This window comes from Pithys albifrons, chromosome 3 (genome assembly GCF_047495875.1).
Source record: "Pithys albifrons albifrons isolate INPA30051 chromosome 3, PitAlb_v1, whole genome shotgun sequence".
Taxonomy (NCBI): Eukaryota; Metazoa; Chordata; class Aves; order Passeriformes; family Thamnophilidae; genus Pithys; species Pithys albifrons.
In genome coordinates this window covers 347,384-369,714 of record NC_092460.1, presented here as the reverse complement: position 1 = coordinate 369,714, position 22,331 = coordinate 347,384, and the positions used below count along the sequence as shown (strand labels likewise).

Genomic DNA, 22,331 nt, shown 5'->3' with positions numbered 1-22,331 from the left:
GCAGGAATTCCTGCCATTAACTTAAATACTTTTCCTGCTGAAAATCACAAAACCCAAGATTTTGAAATGTTATAGGTTTTTTCTAAATTTAAATCAAGAGTTTACAAACACTTACTAGCTAACACAGAAGAAAACACTCTCAGCGTTTTCCACAGCAAAGACCTCCAAGCACAAAGCCTGGCTCAGACTTGTGGTTCACTTTAACACACAAGAAGCTCACACTGTTTTGACTGGTGGCTGCTTATCTGCTTAAACATACACAAGTCGTTACCCCACGGAGTACAGAAGGTGGAAATAAATGCCCAGAAAAGTCTGCTCCACCCTTTTAATATGACAGAAAGGAGACTTGCTGAACTACTCCCCTACACGGTCTGTGAGATGCTTTTTTAAACCCCCCAGTTAATACATTTACTTTACAGAAAGCTTCCTTTGTGACTTCATCAGAAGGGGAAAAAGAACAACTATTTATATTTCGATAATGTAAATATTTGAGTCCTCCTTATGAATAATAAATTGTCATTTCACAGCTGTGTGCCCACCCGTGGGCAGTGGGAACGTCAGCCAGTGCAGGGGCTGAGCAGATTCCAGGCCCAGCAAAGGACAGAGCAGCTCTGCACAGGGAGGATACACCTGAAATGCACCGTGAAAATCCTGAAGAGCTTTTAATGCTTGCTAAGAAATAAACTACCTGCACTGTCCCTTCTGTTTAATTACCACTGTACCAGAGCTGCTGTTTACTGAACAGAGCACACAGTCTGCATTTAACTCACAGGTGGAGCCACCTGATCACTACGGCCACATGAACACGGATTTGTTAAACAGCATTCACTGTCTCCTGTTCTGTGTGCTACAGTTCAACAACGAAGGGCAAGTTGATTTGCTTGCAATTTGCCACTGCCAAAGCCTTAAAAAATATCAATCTCTTACCAAGCTTCACTGCAAAATGCAGCTTTACAAAAGAGTATCCCATGAGGCTGAAGAGAATGAGTATGGACTGAAAGCAGGTAAGTACTTGCTATGACTCTAGTTAGTTATTCATTTTCAACAGCCATTATATGTTCAATTAACTATTCACTAGCAGACTTCTACAGGTCAGATAAGAGAAGGTAAAGGGAGTAATATAAAAGCCAGAAAATTAATGGCATATATTTGTCAGTTCTGAACAGAAAACATTGAAGTCAGACTGGTTTAGAAAAATTCTGCTAAGCTCTGAAACTCAGGAGGATTGTTCTGCTTAGGTGAGCTAAGTTTAGTTTGGGCTAAGAAGTACAAACTAGGAAGCTCTGGATTAGCAGTGAACGAAGAGCTTTAGTGGCTCCATGTCTGTACATATATACACACACTCCAGGTTCTCTATACACTGTACAGAATATACTCAGACAGAGAGGTATAAACATACATTCATACACACATACATACAGCTATGTACAAATCATCAGCTGCTTGAGGGAGCTTTACACTGAATGTGCAGAAATGCACAATGCTGAGAGGCACAAAATAAAGACAGGTACAACTCTATGAAACTCTTTAAAAAGAAGACAGGCATGACTTTAATAAGCCATTTTCAAAGGATTCAGGTAACTCAGATGACTGAACAGGCTGTGGGAATTATGCAACATTATGACAGTATTGCCAGTGATGAACTTAGCATGACTTCAAAACAAAAAACTCAGTAATAAGATAATTCTGGGCTATGATGTTTTCCAAGTCTAATATATTTAGACTTAGAGCTTCTAAAGTTTACAAAGAATTTTACCTTAACTTGCAACCTCAGTATAAATAAAGTGGTTTCTTTTTCACTAGTAATTCCCCCTCTATGTTGGTAACATTGATTGCAGCTAAAGCAGGGTTACAGCATTACCTAACAAGAGGGGTTAATGGCATTTTTCATCAAACAATAAGCCTGAACTTTGTTCAAGAGTATTTACTGTTAAAATGACTCCACAACTTCAGAATTAAAAGGTGCAAAAAGTAAATGTTTTCATTTTCTTCCCCTTGCCATGCCCTGTTAGTAATTTTCCACATAAAGCTGTTTTTAAACTAACGCTCTGTCACTCAAGACCCAGCAGAGGCTGCCAGTCCGTGCTCTGCCCATCCCTCTCCAGCGCAGGGTGGCCGTGGCTCAGCAGGACTGCACTGCTGTGTGCTGCTCTCAGGGCTGGCCCACGCTCAGCACCAGGTGCAAAAGCTCCTTTGTGACGGTGGGTCAGTGTGGCAAAGCCCTGACACTGATGGGAACCCACCTCTGCCTGCTTCATCTCTGTTTTCTCTCCTATGGACAAGAGGTGGTGAAAAAAACTCCAACCCACTCTGGTTTTGCACTCCAAAGAGTAATTGGAGGGGAAAAGAGGGACTTCAAACCGAATATTTTTCTCCCAGGAATGACACAATGCAGGAGGTATTTGCTGGTGCACCTGTGCATGTCTGACTGACCTGCCAGTTCCACTGCTCACAGCACTCGATTCCAAGAGGGCCCTGCCTGGTGCTGGTCGTGCAGGAAGCTGCTTTGGCACTGCTTGGGCAGCACCCTCAGGACAGGAATTTCCACTTCCATCTTCCTGGCTAAATTACATTCCCAATACCCTTTGCTACTCATGCTATTTGGTGCCTTTTTTATCTTTAGTTATCTCTTACTAGTTAAACAGCAGATGATCAGGGAAGAATTCTAACTACTGTGTTAATTTTCATAGGCAGAAAAACCTACTGAAACCTGCAGTGTTCTGGCTGAAGTCATTCCAGAATCTGAGTCCTCTGTCCTATACAGAACAATAAAAAACACACAAGTGTTTTACAGACTCTGCCAAAGGAGAAACAAGAGTCAGGAAACCTGTTTCACCTGGAAGCTGCAGCCCCAGAAGGTGCCTTTGCCCTGAGCAGAGCCAGCTGGGCCCTCACAGAGCTGGAGCCAGAGCTCTCAATGCAGCCCTGGGGCTGCCTGGAGGAAAAGGGCTCCACAACATGGGAAAGAAGACTTGGGAATAAATGACACCAGGTAAGCAGTGCAGACCAACTGCAGTTTCTTGCCCCAGAGTGCTCTGAAAACTAGGCCTCTCTAATAATACAACATTTTAAGGCAGCTAAAGTAAAGGCTTGCATGATCCCTTAGAAAGAAGGATCTCTCCCTGGTGACAATTTCTTCCTCTTCTACCAGTTTCATGTCAGAGTAACTCCACTGACACCAAAAGCATTTCAGCTGATTTATAAGCAAGGCAAATAGGCAGAGAAAGATGACTTTTACACATGGTCTTAGTTCTGTCTCTTTAGTCCAATTTAAGTAAATAAAGGGAAGAAAAGCAGCACACCTTCTTGCACTTCACAAATGCAATAAAAGCCAGTACTGTAAAGGTAGCCCAAAATGCTTTTTATCTACACGATGCAAATCCAGTTCCTTCTCATAGGAGTTGGAAAAGAAATGGAAGTACACAGACAATGGACATTATTGCCTCATTATCATTCCCTGAATGTCCCAGTTTCAGTCAGCACAGAATTTTAACTTTTGTCTAAATCAATTATGACTAGTACACACATTTGCTCAAGTTCAGATAAATCTAATCAGATAGTTTATCACTGTATTTCTACCAAGGTATTTTCAAGAGCTGCAGAAACAGGACCTAAACAGTATCTTAAGAAAGTGAATTTTAGGCAATGAGTAGAGCTCCAGTGAGATGAGCTTTTCTCAGAATCCCTTTGCAACTGTGATCCTTTGACTCCAAGTTTTGTAAATATAAGTTTGGGCATTTAAATTTAGCCTTTAGGAAAACAAGCCATTTTTATATTTAATAATCAAGAACCAGTTTTTCAATAATTGTTACAATAATGAAAAACTCTCCTGTCCCATATCCATAAGGATAAGTTTGCATTTTCAACAGAGAAAAAAACAAAACTACTTTAAAAGTAAAGCTACTAAGATTAGCCTGTTACCATCTGGAAGTCTCTGCAGCAGGGATGAAACAGCTCAGAAATTACAAGAACTACATCAGTGTTGGAGTACTTTGTGCAGAGACAGTATAAAACTGGCCTGATTCTGCAGCTGTACTGCTGTCAGGGTTGGTCTTGGAATGGAAATTGTGTGCAGTTAGAACAAGTACTTTTGTTAATGGCATCAGGACTAACTAGCTTAGTTCTGATTACTACAAGCCCCAAATCGTGCTGATGCTGCTACAGAGAGACCTTACAGCTTTTAGGTGGTAACATCCAATTCTTAGGGATGGAACTGCTTCATTTCACCTATTACATGCATGCACATTAAATAAAACCCATCTATGGATTGCACAGTTGTTAATTTACAAAAATGACTATTTCACTCCTAATAAACAGGGAACCATTTGCAGTGTGACTACCAGAGTTTGATCAAGGGTATGATTATGTGGCCCTGCATTTGCCAGGAGTGCAGTTTATTTGTAAACAGACCTGCACGATGTTTACAGTTTCAGTTTACAAACTAATGCAAGGAATGCATTTTAGATTTTCTTTCATGTGATTCATCTGTTCCCAAAAAGCTGTAATGCCTTTATTTTGTTTCCTGAACTGTTATGATCACAGCACAAGTAATAAAAATGAGGAAAAAACTTTCATACAGAAAATGGGGCCCTTTTACTTGAAAAATCAGAAGTTGAAACAATGTGTGTCAATAGAAAAACATCTGGTGTGTGTTTAGATTTAAAAACAAGTATTTCAATGGCTAGTTTTTGTGCTAAGGAATGTTTCATTTGCCCTTAATAATCTTTACTTATCTGCTTAAATGATTTTTACAAAATACTGAAAGCCAATCAAACTCCATAATCTCTTCCTGCAGTGAAAAATACCACAGTAGTTCAATGCATTGGGCTTTTAGAACAACAACATAACCCAATAAAATTTTAAATTTTAACAAAAATGGCCCCAACTCCTTCCAAGGCAGGTACTGCTTCCTGTGTTAACATCCCTCTTCATTTTTAAGTCGTGCACCCTTAACATGGGGACTGTGCATCAGAAGTCTTGACACCACCCCACTGGCAGGGACACCATAACCAGATGGCTGGTGCTCCATCCTCAGCCCAGCTGCCTTCACATGCAGAGGGCAACCCTTCCCTCACATGAACAACACACCAATCTCACTTGCTACAGCAAAAGCCAAGAGAAATAAAAGGGGGATATTACAAATCTCTGCACGTATATTGGACTATTTCTAACACCTTTCTGAGAAGAGTCTAAATGTACTAACAATGGTAACTGTAGAAGACATTCGTGTATCCAGAAGCTAAAATGAAATAGCCTTTTCTGTCACACTGAGTACTATAAAAGTGAGCCCCCTAATAAGTACAAAGTATACCAGGTCAGGACTTTTATTACTTCAGAAGCCTCATCTAGAGCTGCTTAAGGTGTTTTGGCTCCAATTCAGACTCTGAAAAGACACAAACACCAACCTGGTTGATATTTCTAAATAAATATCAGTAACAGAAGAAAAAACAAAAGTGCTGAATTTATAATTAGATTTTTGTCACATAAATCTACAAAAGTAAAAATGCCTCTACAATACAAATAATTAAAATAATTGATGCATCCAATGAGCCAGGATCAGATGAAGGTATTAACTGCTAGCACTTATTTTTAAAACTTTGATTGTTTGAAATACTTAAGGCCCATACCAACAAAGGATCCCAAAATGAAAGCTGTGCTTGCAGCTACTGGCCAGTACTGGAGAACATGGGGATGGCTCATCACTCAAGACCGAGTCCACTTGAAAACTCCATGGTCTATCAGTCATTAACTGCAACTGTATGTGACTGAGAGTAAATCTCAGCTATAGTTTGGTTTCAAACTGAGAGACAGGAAGGTCAAAAGCACTGCAGAACTGGGAATGCTCAGTGAGGGAGGGAAGGGGAGGTGGGCAGGAATAATGTGAGGGAGCTTTGTAACATATTCTTGCTGACAACCACAGGTTCTACACATTTCAGGTCTTAAATTGCACCTGTGGCTGGATGATGAGGGTGTTCAGGACAGAGAGAAGGAGTAAATTTAGAAATACAAACAGCATACTCAAAATGCTTAACTGCTCCACTTGAAAATTACTGTTCTTCCAGTTAATGACTGATTTTCCCCACAGTCAAAAGGCTTCATTTTAGAGTAACATTTGTCATAATTGTGATGGTTTGAAGAGACACTTTAAGGACCCTGAATATTTCATCATTACAGTGGCAAGAAACACTTCTTTTTTCCTAGTGTGGGGTAATTCCTGTAGCACATAATAGTCAGTATGACTGCATTGTACTATGAATTACAACTGCACTAATTTAACAGAGTATAGTTTAATGTAACGTGGATATCTGATTTAAGAATCCACATTAATATTTCATGCATAACACAAAGGCAAGTGACTTTCTGTAGACTAAATGATTGTCTCCTGTAGCATTCCACATTTTCACAAAAATCACTAGCATTTTGACTAGGACATAAGCATTTTTTCATTTTCCACACTCAATAAGCAGCAGGTTGATGATGCTGTTGCTTTGACAAGAAGTGATTACAAAGTGCTAGTATTATACCCTGGCATTTACTAGACATTGATTCCAAGGATTTTTTAAATATATACATACTGTTCTTTTTACTTTTAAAGTAATTTTATTACTAATCTCTGATCTTATAAAACTTTTTAACCACTGATAATTTCTAAATACAAAGCATGTGAAAAGTATGTTCAGTAATCTATAGCCTTTTAAATGAAAGGCAGTAAAAATACTCCTTGTGGCAGGAAAGGTCCTAGAGCAGATCTTTCAACAGCTGCTTAAATTTTGTCTACATCAGGAAACAGACAAGGAGAAATCTGTTCAGGAAACTGATAACAAGTTGGAATTATCTACACAAACCAAAATGCTATTCTTTTAACTTCGTAATTATGTTTTTTATGAAAATTACTTCGATCCATTGAATTGCACTGTTCCCACTATGCAGATGTGCCAGTTATTTGACCATTATACTCTGCTGTTTCCATTTTGAGAATGTAGGGGATTATGCTGTCAATGGGAACATTTCCAATGAGCCCAGTAAAAAACAGTTCCTCGGTAATGCTAGAGCTCATCAGCCTAAGTGCTGGCAGGCGCACTAGGATCCGGGCTAGCCTGAAAGAGAAGGTCAGTGGTTACAAAGACAGGTCAAACCAGCCTAAGACACTGCGTGGCTAAAGAGCTGGAGCTGCTTTCATTATTACTCATGAATGGCAGTAAAGAAGCCATTAAAGCTAATTGGCTACCACAATAGAATGGTCACCTTTCTATCCTGCCAGTGAAATGCAAAGCCATCAGGTGGCTTTGTGGTTTTCCAGTGAGAGAGACATGCTAATGCCCTTTGGAGACAGAACACTATGTAGGAACACAGTTCTCTTGGTCTGCCTTTGAATTCCCAACTCTGGAAGGACAATGCTGAGACTATTAATATTCATACTGATCAGTGCAAACATTTACACAATTTTCAGAGTAAAATGTTTAATTAAAACTTCAACCATAAACACAGCATAGCCCTCTGTTGCCTGGCAACTTCATGCCAAACCAGATAGCAAAACCAGGACTGGATATATATGCAGAAGGCAAAAAGAGAATCGGCTTCCAATGAGAAAAGCAATTTGAGTGGGGTGCTGTTGGGCACATCTATGTTGCCAGATGCTGTGGGGCTTTATTTACCAGGATGTCAACAGACAACCAATGTAACCACGTGATTGTATTGAGTTGCCAGACTTTCCGTGCACATGAAATTGAAGACAGTGATGAGTGTTTTGCTGCCACTCATGTGGCAGATGTACAGCACAAATGCCAAATCAAATGTATCTTCTGAACGAGAACCACGTCATAGTGAACCTCAGGTAGCACTGACCACAGGTGCTCTGGAAAACGCTTGAATATACAGACAGAATATATATAGAAGGCCCATCCTACTAATATGCCATATCTTGTAAATTTTAGGGCAAAACTGCAAAAAGATTCAAGCCATGCTGTTGGTTTTGTGAAAACTGGAACACCTGTCTTCTATCTCAATTTGTGCCAGCGTTCATTGATCAGAATTAATAAGATTCTTCCTCTAAACGTGTCTATGAGGGAGCATGGAGATACAGACATTATCAGTCAAAATGCAGGACACTGCCTGGGGAAGGTAACTCTGATTTTCTTCCCTTAGCTACTGTTAAGGGAAGTAAGTATATGGAACAAATTCTGTATTTGTTTTTATAGCAAATATTCAGCTCACACAAATTAAAACAGAATGATGGAATGTACACAGAAGAATGTGGGATTTGAGGATATTTCTGAGGTAGAAAATCTCATCTTCACTGCACTACACAATGTTAACTCTGTAAGATCAGTGCAGAAACCAGAGTTGGGAGAAGCTCTCTTTTTAACAGACAGGTTTGGTGGTTTTTTTCCCTTTTTTCTTTCTTTTTTTGGTTAAACCACCCTCAGACCTTGCTTAAATATATGGGATTGCTTCTTAGATGACAATACTGGTCACAGTAAAAAGGAATATGTTCTGGGATACATTGTTAGACAGAAGGTAGAATTTGCCTGGCAGTGCAGAGAATCATTGTGTTGATGAATTTTGAAACAGTTTTGATGGGGATTGTTAGAAAATAGGATAATCATTTCTATTAAGTAAGAAACAGGAATAGCTGAGAGGTGAAAAAACCAACCCAGATAATTTCAAAGAGAAGTCCTTTGAAATTTAGAAAAAAAAAGGCCAAAGGAGAAACAAGTAGGATGGGGGACTTGCTAATACACAGAAGCTTAAGAATGAGTTACTGTTTCCTGTTACATTTAATCCTTGTTTTTCCAAGATCTATAAACTGAGAGTTTTAACACTTATCTGCATATGTAATTTGAAAAACATTTAAAGAATGATCATCATCTTTTAGTTGTCAAAGAGACTTTGAGATAACTTGAAAAACAAGGCAGTGTGAATTAAAGTTGGAGTCAGCTGCAGCAGTTATTCTCAGGACTTCTAATAAAGTCTGTTTACTTTTCTAAACTTGACAATGAGACTCAAAGAAACCCCTCAAAAAACAAGAAAGTACTCGTAAATTTAAATTACATGGAAGAAGCTAGACAGCTGTTCTTACTTCTATGTATCTTTAAGCAAACCTGCTTGCTTTTATGAATAACATTCTAGTTCTTTTTCATCAACAGTCAAAAAGGCAATTTTTGTACATGAGTGAGGTTATTTGGTACTTTTGTTAGCTATGGCTCACAACATTACTTTGGGTACTATAGACAATAAATACCTATAAGTATCTTCTGGATAGGTTTTTTGTACATAGTCCTGCAATTCCATCTGTGCCTTCTCCTGGAATTTTTCTATTTGAGTTGAACTGGTCAGACCAGGGTGATCTAAAGAAACAAAACATTTCTGTATGTCGATTGTTTCCCTCTACATTGAAATAGATGTATCTCTAAGATTCTCACATTTCATTGCAATGACATATTTCTCTGCTATGTGATGTTTAACATGTTCGCTGCATAAAGGAAACCACTCAGTTGAACATCTGCTCCCTGGCTCCAGAATTAGCTTGCTGCCTTTTCTCTCTGTAGCTGAGGAAAGTGGCCAAAGTTTAAGCCTGTAGGTTTGTCCCAGGCAAAGACACTCTGAGCTTGTTTCTAACCTTGCTTGTTTAAATTTAAACGTTTGCCTCTGGGATTTGTTCTAACTATGCTGGCTCAGCAATACCTGGAGTTGTTTTCTTGACAGATCAATTTCTTAACCTTCCTGAGTCTGTCTCATGTTTTAATTCCAGCTAGCTCAGCTCCTCAGACAGTCATATGATCAGGGAAAAAAACCAAACCTAGAAAATACCACCTATCTTACTACACCCATCTATCTTCACTGTTGTGTCCAAACCACTTGTCCCTTGCAATAGGACTGAGCTTGGAGAGTTTCTTGCTTTAACAACTTGAATAAGAACCCTAATAAAACCTAATCCTAACAGGACAAAAAAAAAAGAAAAGAAAAAGAACATTTCAGGACACCAATATCTTCTAATTAAGTTTTATTACGAAGAGAAAAAAAAATCAATGCAAAAAAATCAACCCCAAAACACACCAATAACAAGATACCCCTTTCCTTTGTATTTTGTTAAACTCAAAGTGGTAAATACCTTTGAATTAAAATAAATAATATATATTTCTGAGCAAATGTTTCCCTTTCACTCAGCCTGTCAGCTGTTTTAGATTAACCTTTGTGTGTCCTAGCAACATTTCTCCACCTTTGCTGAAAACACTGTCACTTCCAATTTCTCTATTATCCTTACCTTACCATTCCAGAAAATTTCAAGTGTCTTCTTTGAGTAAGTCCTGGTATCTCAAAACACTTCATTGTGCTTTAGTTGTCTGCTGTCATTTTTTGGTAACAAATGGAAGACAGCCTGTTTACATTTAGTTTCAGAGATTTTGCAGAAGTTCCATATAAAATAGAGTGGTATTGCTGCTCATATTTCAGCTATTCCTCTTATGAGTGTATTAAAAATACTAAAATTGAAGCAAATTTCTTTTTCTCACCCTGAGAATGTATTTCCACTAATCCTTCCCACCATTTACTTCATTAAAATTGCTAGTACATATCCCAGCTAACTTTAGATTCAGAGTGTTCTTCCAAGGTGGATGGACAAGAAACACCTGACAAACTGGAACTGTAAATAACATGGACATGTTGCTCCAAAGTTATTTTAAAACACATATTGTTTGTGATAATCATTGTGAAACACCCATTTTATCTGCAACTTAACAGATACGTCTCAAGACACAAGTCTCATTTAAAAAAATGCTAAAACATTAACATATTAATGGCAATTATTTAAAAAGATACGGTTACTAAGTACCTTACCAGGGCTAAAAAGGACTATAGCTTTAAGGTATGCATATTCATATCCATCAATATCAAGCTTGGCCATGCTGTTGCAGAACTCCTGGAGTTTCCAGATGTGTTCCATGACTTGCTTTATTCTGTCTCCAGAAAGTTTATCTACAAAAAGATATTGCTTACTATTTGACATGAGCTCAAACACTTCTGAAATATTAACAAATAAACATTTATAAACCAATTCAAGTGGTATTTTCAAGTTTTGCTGTCTTAAAACCACTTAACATATAAGCATGGCCTAAATTACTCTGAAAGGGAAGATTTCTAAAGCTGAGGCAGACAGAGGGCCAGCAAACAGAATGTTCACTCTTCTGTGCAGTGTTGCCAGGACGGTATAACCTGCCCTGATCCTTTTCCAGGGGTGTTCTGTTCTGAGCAGAGACTCTCAGGTTATGGTGGATTATTCTACAAATGGCTGGAGTGATTATGGGAATGAAGAGAAGCACAAACCAAATGGAATCCTAATTTTAAATTCAAACAGTATGGAGTCAGATGTTTCAGAAGTGAAAGCAAGAACAGCAATGACAGAGCTACTTTCTCCTCTATCTGTACTTTCAGAGTGAATTTTTCACCAGCTATGGTAAATAAGACTTTCTTACTTCTGATGGGGTATATTCACTGAAATACACATACACAGATTCTTCTATCATCTGAAAGATCATATTCCTTATGTTGGGTTCATATTATTTCTTAAAATTTTGATTTAAAGAATGTGTCTTATTTATGGATAAGCTACAAGTGAGTGGTATGAGTTGCTAAGCTAATGGAGAGAGAGATTTCTATTTTGGTCAATATACCTTTTCTTGGACTGCTTATCTTCAGACTAGTCAAAGAATGAAAACATTAGAGAATACATGAAGGCAACTCTTTGAATATATAGTTACTACTATCAAACTTCAGAAGTCAGTCAGTTTGCGAGGGATAAAACCTTCTCTTTAAGAACACATTAGAACAATTTTATCCAGTGCTGGTATTTCATATAATTTTAACTGAAACATTTTCTCCTTGTCTGTAAAGCCAATAGTGTACACGACTGCTCAGACCCCATGCTCCTTAGACTCAAGCTCTGATGTAGTTTATTAGTATTTTACCTACTTTAAGAAAATGCAGTAAAAAGATTGAGTGAATGGATGAATAATTTTTTGCACAGTCTTGAAATAAGGATGAAAGCATAATTTACATTTCTCAAATACATTAATTATGATACATGTTTTCAGTTATTCAAGATGGATGGAGATAGTCATGATGTAATATTTTTGTTTCTGTATTAAGTGGGAAAAGATGGTGCCGAAAAACTCAGGAAAAGAGAACTTGAATTTCAGAGTTTCTCAACAGCCTCCATCACTAATGACCTAGATAAAGGTCTGGAATTTCTTCACTTTGTTTTGAATTTTAAAGAAATAATACACAATATGATAACTTTGCAGAACAGAGAGATCAAACAAATAATCCTCTTTTCTTGGCCAGTCCCAGCTAATGCAGTATGGATGTACAGGCCATAGAACAAATTAACTTTTTGAATTTTGATGCATGAGACCAGAAGTGGAACAAGCCTAAGACTGTGATTACTCCTCCCAAAACTCACTGCCTGAGATAGGGGTAGAATAGACAGCTCTGTTTAGTCTGACACAGATATAAGTAAAAGCCTAACTCTGTGCACCCAAGCAAACAAAACTCCCAAAACAACCCCTCCACCATATTCATTATGAAAGCAATTAAAGCATACTATCCATTTAAGAATAAAATTTCAGGCTAAATTACTTTATCATGATGAAGCTAATAAAGTAATTAAAACTAGATTGTAGAACTGTAAAATGTACAAAGCAGATAATCTGAAAAAAATGTTTATTATTCTTCAGTCCTAGAAATGTACATTTGTTTTGTTTTACTCACCTCTGTAAAAGCCTATTTTCTAATTTTTTCTGTATGCACAATAATGGCACCCAAAAAATTATTAAAAAAATTGGTACCAAATGGCATCCTGTAACTACTTTTAACTCACATTTAAATTTAACATAGTTTTCATGTAATGTGCTGTTTGCAGAGTTTAAAGCTGCTAGTATTAGGGTTTTCCTCTTATTAAAAATGGAATACTATTTTCATGCTAATCAATCCTATTGATTGGAAATGTCCTTAAAGGAAAGAAAGAAAAAAAAGCAAACATAACACCCATTCTAGATATAATCATCATTATCAACAGGCCAACACTGCATTAAAAAATAAAATTACATACATCCTCTTAAGAATGGCAAGAAAATAGGTTGTTTAATGCTTAAGGGGGCATTTCAGAATACACTAATCATTACTGCTTTATAGCAGTATCCAAAACAGTTATACTTGCAAGAATATTCTTGTTGTGATAATTGCCAAATATTGTGGTTTTACACTGCAAAGGGGAGAAAGAAAGTTCTGGAAGGAAGAAGTCTGGTGTGGTTTGGAAGAGAAAAAAACATAGATGTGAGTGGGAGGAAAGCTCTGTGAGCACACAGGACTTTAGGATGTACTGCCTTTTTTATAATGCCAGTCAGGTGTAAAGACCCCATTTCTTCCATGGACTCTTCCATCCCCCAGAGACCTCTGTGAGGTCAGTGCAACAAAACTGTAGGTCACCAGAGGAAGAGTAATTATGCAAGAGAAGACTTCACTTTCCCCTGGATCCCAGTGAACAGTTCAGCACTGATTAGGACACAGCTCATGAGCAAAGTCATACAAATGTCCCTGTTTTGTGAGCAGGATGCAAACTTACCTTCCTGTACGCTGTTCTGGAGGTGGTTGACAATGGCCCCCAGGATGGTGGCCAGACTCATCACCTGTGCACACTGGGCCAGGCCTAAGGTGAACAGCTCGTTCCAGCAGGCACGGACAAGGCTTGTGTTACAGTCCTGCCTGTAACAGCAGAAACATCAAGCAACCCTGGGTAGTGTGCACATCAGGCTGGGATTACCCTATGGGTAATTATGTTATTTGTAGTACTCAATAAGCAGGATTAAGGCACTGCAAAACATTTTACTAATAAGTATGTATTAACATATTACAACTATTTCAAAAAGCAAAAAGAAATTACTTGTGGACTACAGGAAACCATTTCAGGTTATCTGTGAAATGTTGCTCCTCAGTTCTTTAGCAAGTTATCAAAACAAAGAATTAAATTTTTACAAATTAATGCTTGCTTTTGGTTTGGCTTTAGTTTCTGTAACCACAGTAACATCAGATTTCATAGTTATTTTCTCCTCTGCCATCTTCTATTTTATTCTTCAAAACAGAGAACATTGCACAGCCTTCACACATTTTAAAAATGCATTAAAAATTAAACAGTTTCATAACTAAAAAGTTCAAAATAGCAGAAAAGTATTCAGATCAGTGCTTAAATTCATTCAAAAGCAAAGCCTTCAAAGAGGAGCTGTCCACTTACCCCAGAGCTTGAAATGCAGGTATGGACCTGGCCCAGTGCATGGAGAGGAAGAGCAGGCGCGACGCCGACTCGCAGATGTAATGCACGTTCAGGTACTCCGGCATCGGGCTGGGCATGGTCAGCTGCAAAACACACGAGGACAGGACAACAGATACACCTCACACATAAACCAGATTTTGTTATGAAACAACCAGCAAAAACATTCAAAGTACTATCACAGTCTGTCACAAGCAACTGTGTGACAAGAGATTTTTGAATGAAAACTATAGGAAGTAACTCATTACTATGGGCACGGAATGCAAATTGAGACTAGGAAATCAGAAATTACGTGAGAGAGTTCATACACCTTAATTGTTTGTTTAGTAACATGTTTAAAGAAGCACATACCTTAAATGTGACATGTGTATCTGTAAGCAAGGGTCCTTCCACTTCAATAATTGGTGTTGACTGATCTCTACTGATTACATGAATATTCCCTCCTCCTGTAGGATCCACCCCATCTGCCAAGTTATGAGCTGCTGCACCATCTGTGGTATTAAGTGCTTTAGCCAAAGTATCAAATGCCCTAAAAAAAAATTAAAAGAAAATGACAAAGCGCTTCCTCACACCTTAAAAAAAAGAATTCAGAGCAGTGCACAAATTAAATGCTTTAAAGCATTTCCACTTAGAGGTAACACACACAGGAACTGTTTATGGTAAGACACAAGGTCAGACTGTACCCCCTGCACTCTTTGGACATTAATAAAAGCAACAGATCTGCCCATATATCACTGGCAAAAGATCTTCCCTGTAAGGGGAGGATTTACTACTGTAAATCCTGTTCTGATAGTTTTATCCCAGAGTTTATACTAGTAAAGGGGTCTTGTGCTGTGCTGGTTTTGGCTGGGGTAGAGTTAATTTTCTTCACTGGAGCTGGTATGGGCCGATGTTTCGAATCTGTGCTGAAAACAGTGTTGACAATAGAGATGTTTTTGTTATTTCTGATCAGGTTTGCACAGTGTCAAGGCCTTTACTGGTTTTCTTACACGCTGGGGAGGAAGCTGGAGGTACATGGGAGGCTGGGAAGAAACACAGCTAGGACAGGTGACCCCAACTGATCCAAGAGGTGTTACAGACCTTATGACATCATGCTCAGGAAATAAGGTGGGGTGACATTTGGAGTGATGGCTTTTGTCTTCCCAAGTAACTGTTACACATGATGGGGTCCTGCTGTCCCAGGGATGGCTGAACACCTACAGCCCATGGGAAGCAGGGAAGGAATTCCTTTGCTTTGCTTATGAGTGTGGCTTGTGCTTCACCTATTGACCTTTACTGAGTCTTTATCAACACATGAGTTTTCTCACTTTTGCCCTTCTGATTCTCTTCCCAGTCCCACTGGTGGGGGAGTGAGCGAGTGGCTGTTGGGGTTAGTTGTTGTCTAGGCTTAAACCACAAAAATCCTTTTGCACTATTCCCTCCTTTCTCACCTTCTCACAAGCTAGGTGAGGATTACAGACCAGGAGTACCCTGGAGAACAAAACGCCTGTCCTTGTCCCCATCCTTGATGTCCAACTTTTTGCAACAGTGGAGAATAGAATGATTCTCTTCTAGACAATAGGCCTGAATTTCTTTCCCTTAAGATGAGATAGGACCAGGCACTCCTGATCCCACAGTACTGTCAGAGCCTTAGAACCCTTCTGACAGTAAGGTAAGGGAGTCTGGTCACTGGACTCCTTTATACTCAAGCTGTTGCTGGGTCAGTGCCCAAATAAAGCCCTGTGAATTCCCTTACAATAACAGAGCTTAGATGAAAAATTTGTGCTCTACTTTCATACCAGTGGACGGGATTACATTATAGCACTGTTTTGTCACTATTTTTGTCAAGAAGTTTTGGGGACTCTTTTTTGCAATTTTTTTTCAGCTTTAAAGAAAGAGTATGAGATAGACATAAGTCAAAGTTGCAGTGTCTAGTATTTTTAAATATTAATTCACTCCCTTGAAGAGTTTAAAGAGAAGACTTAAGAGCCTTAGTTAAGCTCCTCATAAAAATCTCCTTTTTGAGAAACAATGGACAGCTTTCAGGCGAAGCATTTTTCTTATTTCCCCATAATGCTAAATTCAACATAACCCTCACTTCCCCCCAAAAAACACCCAACAAAAAAACCCCACCCATGCAAATCTCAAGCTCTGCTGGAAATTTTAATATACCTTTTTCAATTTTTTTCATTAATAAAGACAACAAAGACTTCAAACTCTTTCTAAATCTACATTACCAGCAGATTTTTTGGCAGTACAATCTCAAATCTGCAGTAATAAAGACCCATAAAGAGCATGGCTAAGGGCAACAGCATTTCACAGGAGAACCTTACATAAAAGACACCTATGAAATAAAACAGCACTTAAGTGTTGCTATTCTCAGTCTTTCAAGGTCACAAACTAGCCATTTATTATTTTTCTGAGAATAAAATCTGCTCCAGCTTCGGAACACTATATTTGGAACATAGGACACAGTTCTTCACGAGAGGAAAACAGCCAAATTTGATTTCTAGAGAATCAGTTTTGTATTTCAAAGAAGGGGCAATCTGTACGGGGTCTGGTGTCACAATGCCAAATTCCTTCAATGGATGAGTGATCCTTACACATGGTATGGAATGCACATTGCTGAATAAAGTGCAAATGCAAATGCTTACCGTGTAATCTCACTCGCGGATTGCTCCTCTTGTGGAACTTCAGAAGTATCTCCGTTATTTAGTGACTCACTGAGATTAGCAAGAGATGTTACAACGTTTGCTAATGTTCCTAAAGCACCCTGGCTTGTTTCAGCCTGAAAAGGAGTAACTATATCAGTAGATCAAAACTATAGTTGATGTATCATATATAAATGTTTCTCATTTTTAATCTTTTTGTCCTTCTTCCCTTATGTACCTTTTCCTTCCTCAATGCTGACAGGAAGAACAGTGGCTCTCAATGATCTTTAAATCCCACTGCAATTATGAACTTTAGCCCCAAGGAGGTATCATACGGGAACTACCTGTGGCTAACCTTTTGCAGAAACATGCTTGTGAAAAGATACCATGCTTCTATTGATCAGTTGATTACACCTCCATTCGTACAGCTCTTTAGATTTACCACAACCTTATCTTATCAAGAGAAACAACTATTTGAGTCTATGTATAATAGCTAAAATAATCTGAGCAAATTAATATGTGTGTTCAGAACTGAACTGAAAGAGTAATACCTTGGAGTCAGCAGCTAGGAGGACTGTACCATCATCCCTGATCAAAGGCTGCTGAATATTCACAAGCATTCCCGGATCAAGAAGACCTGCTGACCTGTTCAAAAGCATTAGGCAGATCTGATTGTCAATGATATTTTACAATAATCAGAAGAATGTCTAACTACCTATGACACAATAAAACCAGAAAGACTGGAATATCTTTTCCTTTCCTGTGCAAAAGCAATGACAACTTCCCAAATACATATCCTCTCATTTGCTTTGTATTCTGGTTTATTCTGCTTCAAGTTGTTGTCTTCTCGTGCTCTCAGGCATCACCTAATAGCTCTAGAGTTACACATTACACTTTGGAGGAAGGCAGAACTGTGCATTCCAAGCACTGAAGAAAAAGAGTCATAAAAATATATTTTACATTCCAAAGTACAGTTAGAAACAATCATGTAATCAAGGTCTGCATAAAATCTCTGCTGCCTTTACTTCTGCTACTTTTTGACCAAACATCTTTTCCCTTCACTGTATCTAATTTAAGGAGTCAGCAGGAGGTCTTTACACTCAGCAAGAAGTTTATTTATCACTTATGTGACACCCCTTGTCTCCATAACATATCACCAATGCATGCAACACAGGTTCAGGCTGCAGCAAGTTATAGTTTAAGGGGTCTGAGACTAACAACTATCACTGTGAATGAGCACAGGCAGCAAATTATCATGCACTGTGCAAATCTGAGTCCTACAGAAATAACAGAGTTGTACTTAATGATTTTAGTATTGTTTATAGATCTGTAAGGGATCTGTAGCATAAGAAAATCTGAAAGAACCAAATGTGTCTGTGAGTACTTTTGAACAATCTGTCTTGCAACTGATAACACTGAAATACCATTCGGCAAGAAACCTGCAGCCCAGTCTTCTTAACTGCAGTGTCATTTGTTCAACAAAGAATACATATATATAAATTGAAACAATTATATATATATGAAAACTGAATAATAAGATCCAATTTTAGGTGGTTCTTAAGCATTTGTAAACTACAGTATTTAAAAACTCCTATTTAACCTGGTTCTTTTTTATTTAATTTAGAGAGAAATCTTGCCTCAGTTTGTAATGATGTGCATTTCCACATCCACCACCTTTGGAGACATCTGAGAGCGCAGGAACCATCTTGGAGTCTCTCTCATACAGTAAAGGAAGCTGCTATTGTTGAAACCAGTCTGTTGGGATCTGAACGAGCAGCCACTGCAGTCTGTTTTACTGCTGTCTTTAGGAGAAGGAAGCCTGAGTCTGCCACTAGCAGATGTGATTTCAGAGAAGGGCTAACCCAAACGCATTGCAGCATTAGCCCACATGCTTTTTGCTTGAATATCATTTACTTGCCTGCCTTTGCTCTGACCTGGCTGGACAAGAGTCAGCCCTGAACTGAAAACCACACACGTGTAACTCAGACATAAAAACTTTCATGAGAAGTAGAACTTAGATTGGACTTTGTAATGGAGAAAGATCATGTATTATACATGTAATTCTAGCTCTTTTCTGTCCAATTTTTTAGAGTAGAGGAGAAAAGATACAATGTGGCTGGAAGGTAATGTACACAAGTAAGGTGGAACAAGACGTGTGCAACTGAGCCTCACCGTGTCCCGTCTTTGTCCGCCACAAACGTCGGGGTTGCTATCAGAGGGCTTCGCAGATCCTTCCTTATGTAGATCTTCTCAGTAGAAGCTGCGCAGTTGGTTGGTTTTTCACGTTGCACATCAAAAGGCTTTCTTTCACTTTGAACAGCTACATAACAATAGAAGCATTCCAATTTGAAAGGAAACAACTCAAATGAACAATACAAAAAGAAAGTAAAATTCTCACAGTTATGATGGTGTACCAGCTCAGAGCAAAACTGGAAATTTAATACAAAGAGTGGAGAAATATAGGCTCCAATTTTACTATACCTGTGAGTATGTACATTTTTAACTAAGAAGGTCAAAGATGGATCTTTTGCATTAAGTTTTGCTGAACTGGAATCAAATCTTACTATTTTTTTGGCATTTAGTAAGATGGCGTGTTCTATTTGTTTAATTATCTGTTTGTTACAGGTAAAGCTACACCTAAACATTAGCCACATTCCTGCTCTGGATGACTCAAAACAGTGCAAACCCAGAACAAACCCTTAAAAACTCAAGACAGGCAAGTTGTGAGAGACATGCTGGCTAATTCCCTGAGAGGAGTCTCTGCATATCAACCATTCATTCCACCCAGTCAGGGAACAGTGTTCCAGAACTAACCCTTTCATAATTTGTACTTCTACTTGGTAATTGAAAGAAAATAAGCTCAGTTTCCAAGGTGCTGAACAAGTGTGGCAAATTTTTAATAGAAATAGTAAGAAAGCAGTAACTTTGTAATTTTAAAGAAAAAGTGCATCTTTATAATATTAAAGTTCTATTATTAAACATATTACAGATAGTTATCTGAAACCGAAGTCACTGAACTTTACAAACTCCTCTATAACTTGGGATAACATTTGACTGCATTGATTTTTCACCTAAAAATGAGAATTCTAAACTAAATAATAGACTACAAGGAATGCATCCTGATCATATTGGGATAAGAAGGGTTTAGTTTCTGCAACTGCAGCAGTTTGGCTTGTACAAATGTTTCTTCCTATACTCTGCACACTGTGTGCAAAGCACAACAATCATCACAACAGGATTTGAGTTCCAGAGTGCAAATACAACAAATATCTCTATATTTAAATCTTAAAGTTCTGCCTCCCTTGAACTTGATGGTTGGAACTTATCCTGCCTAGGTAAGATCACAAAAGAACCAGACAACACGTTTCATGAAGTGCTGGACCGAAGCAGCACAGATGCTATGAACTGAAACCAAGATACATTAAATGAAAAGATGTATTTGGCTGCTAGTGCTGAAAAGTACAAGGCACTGCATACAAACATGAAAGGATATTTTTCAATATATGACAGTTTATACAATGGCTCATAACATTATGCTCATAAATGACCAAATTAACATAAAAATTTAAAAAGAGAGAGAGAAAAAAAAGGACTATTTTCTACCACTAGTTGAAAAAGCCACAAAATTTAACCATAAGGAAAGCAGATTCTTCAGAGTAGAACATCAGACTCACCTAAACTTATGTCAATCCATGTTAAAATATTTTGTATGATAAACATACATCGTGTTTGAACACCCATTCTAAGCGAGGCTCTAACTGGGCTCCTCAAAGACTAAGACAGCATGAGACATGGTTTGAAACAAACTACTACTACACCTCAGACACAAAATGGCAGTGAAAAAAAGGTGCTGTACAGGCTTTGGCTTCCGAAAGTTCTGCTTCCTTCAAGCAACATACACCAAAATGGAGAGAACACACTAAAAGGCAATACCCACACATTTGTTATTTGGTAGGCACAGTACCACACTGAGTACTTAACACTCACATTCCATTTTCATGCCCATCTCTAGACATTTCTTTAGCCTACAAAATTGGCAGCGATTCCGATGGTGTTTATTGATGATACAGTCCTGGTTGCTACGACAACTGTAGGTTAAATTCTTCCTTACACTCCTTTTGAAGAAACCTTTGCATCCCTCACAACTGACAGCACCATAGTGACGACCTAGGAAACATACATATTGTTATCAGATGAAAATTACTTATATTTTAGCATAGAAATATTTACTTTAAGCAAGTAAAACATTGTAAGTCACCCTTGAAATTTCTTTTCTCTTTGTACCATTGTTTTGGACCATGAAAGCATTAATAAAGTTATACAGAATGTTTCTTGTTTACCTATTGTCGGGGCTTTTTGTTGAGAGAGTGGAGAGAAGAGAGGATGGCTAAGCCCATTCTGGAATGTGTGGTCTGTGAAGCTGTAGTTCCTGTTCTGGACAAGTACAAATGTAATTCTATCTGTTGTTATAGACTATAGGATATATTTAAAGAACGTACAGTCTAAGAGTTCAAGTAATTTCAGAAGATAAGTAATTTTATAACAAAATTTGAAATGCAATCTTCACTGAATTTCCTGTATATACCAATTCTGGTATTTTAATTACATAAAGAAATAAAAGCAAGTGAGAGAAAGAGACAGAAAGGTGTCTTCTCTGTAGCATGAAAGCACAGTACGCTTCCTTGACTACTGTAGGAATTATATCTTGAGGTTCCTTGTTACTGCATGGATCTGAAACACTGATGATTCATGTGATCTCTACTTGCCTTTTTCTGTTGTAGTAGAAGAACACAATCTACCAGGAAGCATTAAGCTTTCTAGAGAGCATTAAGAAGTGTTTTCTTGGAGTAGCTAGACTTTTTCAGGTGATAAGTTTATTTCATGGTTGCCCATCACTCTGTTGAACTTGACTAAATGCTTTAAGGAGTCTTTTTCCATTAGCAGGAGCTATGTAATCATTATTTCATCTTTTAGCCAATTTATCATATGCTCCAGTTGAAGGAAAAGCATAATATTCTTCCAACCAGAGTTTAACTATTTTGTGTATTATAGATACAAAGTATGTTATCTTTTTCCATTTTAAAAACTCAGCTGCTTTTGCCATCAACATGGCTAAAATCAGTAAAACAGAAACAATCATCTCGTCATCCCAGGCATCCTTTCTAGAAACTTTCTTCAATACTTTCTATGTTTCCTTACCTGATGCTTTATCGCCACAGACTACACAGTACTCTACTACCTGGGGCCTCTGAACATCAGCTTTTCCCAACAAACGTTCCACTGAAGCAGAGTCTGTCACTATCTAAACAAAATTCCAGAACAAAAAGACGTGATTAGCCAGACATAAAAGTAAGGAGCTTTTCCTACAGAACAAGACTGGT

At 38.1% G+C, this 22,331-nt stretch overlaps 1 protein-coding gene and 1 long non-coding RNA gene across 7 annotated transcripts in view; one reads left to right on the top strand and one right to left on the bottom strand.

Moving 5' to 3' along the window:
* The first annotated feature begins 717 nt into the window (after positions 1–717).
* On the top strand, positions 718–21,574 carry LOC139669642 (uncharacterized). Of its 2 annotated transcripts, none has more exons than XR_011697297.1 (3): positions 718–1,004; positions 2,691–2,992; positions 19,041–21,574. It is a non-coding gene; the product is annotated as an uncharacterized lncRNA (long non-coding RNA). The 2 variants fall into 2 exon arrangements; XR_011697296.1 differs by lacking the exon at positions 19,041–21,574 and adding an exon at positions 18,575–19,009.
* Positions 1,519–22,331, bottom strand: part of NR2C2 (nuclear receptor subfamily 2 group C member 2) — a 33,763-nt gene continuing 12,950 nt past the window's right edge. For 3 of the 5 annotated variants that reach the window (XM_071550146.1, XM_071550140.1, XM_071550141.1), the window contains 11 exons: positions 22,150–22,252; positions 20,938–21,117; positions 19,123–19,270; positions 17,502–17,595; positions 16,954–17,087; positions 14,672–14,849; positions 14,285–14,406; positions 13,619–13,758; positions 10,837–10,974; positions 9,242–9,347; positions 1,519–7,097 (listed from right to left, as the gene is read on the bottom strand). In XM_071550146.1, the coding sequence (XP_071406247.1) occupies positions 6,923–7,097; positions 9,242–9,347; positions 10,837–10,974; positions 13,619–13,758; positions 14,285–14,406; positions 14,672–14,849; positions 16,954–17,087; positions 17,502–17,595; positions 19,123–19,270; positions 20,938–21,117; positions 22,150–22,252 (1,518 nt within the window). In that variant the 3' untranslated portion in view covers positions 1,519–6,922. The remainder of the gene's footprint in view (positions 7,098–9,241; positions 9,348–10,836; positions 10,975–13,618; positions 13,759–14,284; positions 14,407–14,671; positions 14,850–16,953; positions 17,088–17,501; positions 17,596–19,122; positions 19,271–20,937; positions 21,118–22,149; positions 22,253–22,331) is intronic. The other 2 variants (XM_071550142.1, XM_071550145.1) reach the window with 2 other exon arrangements.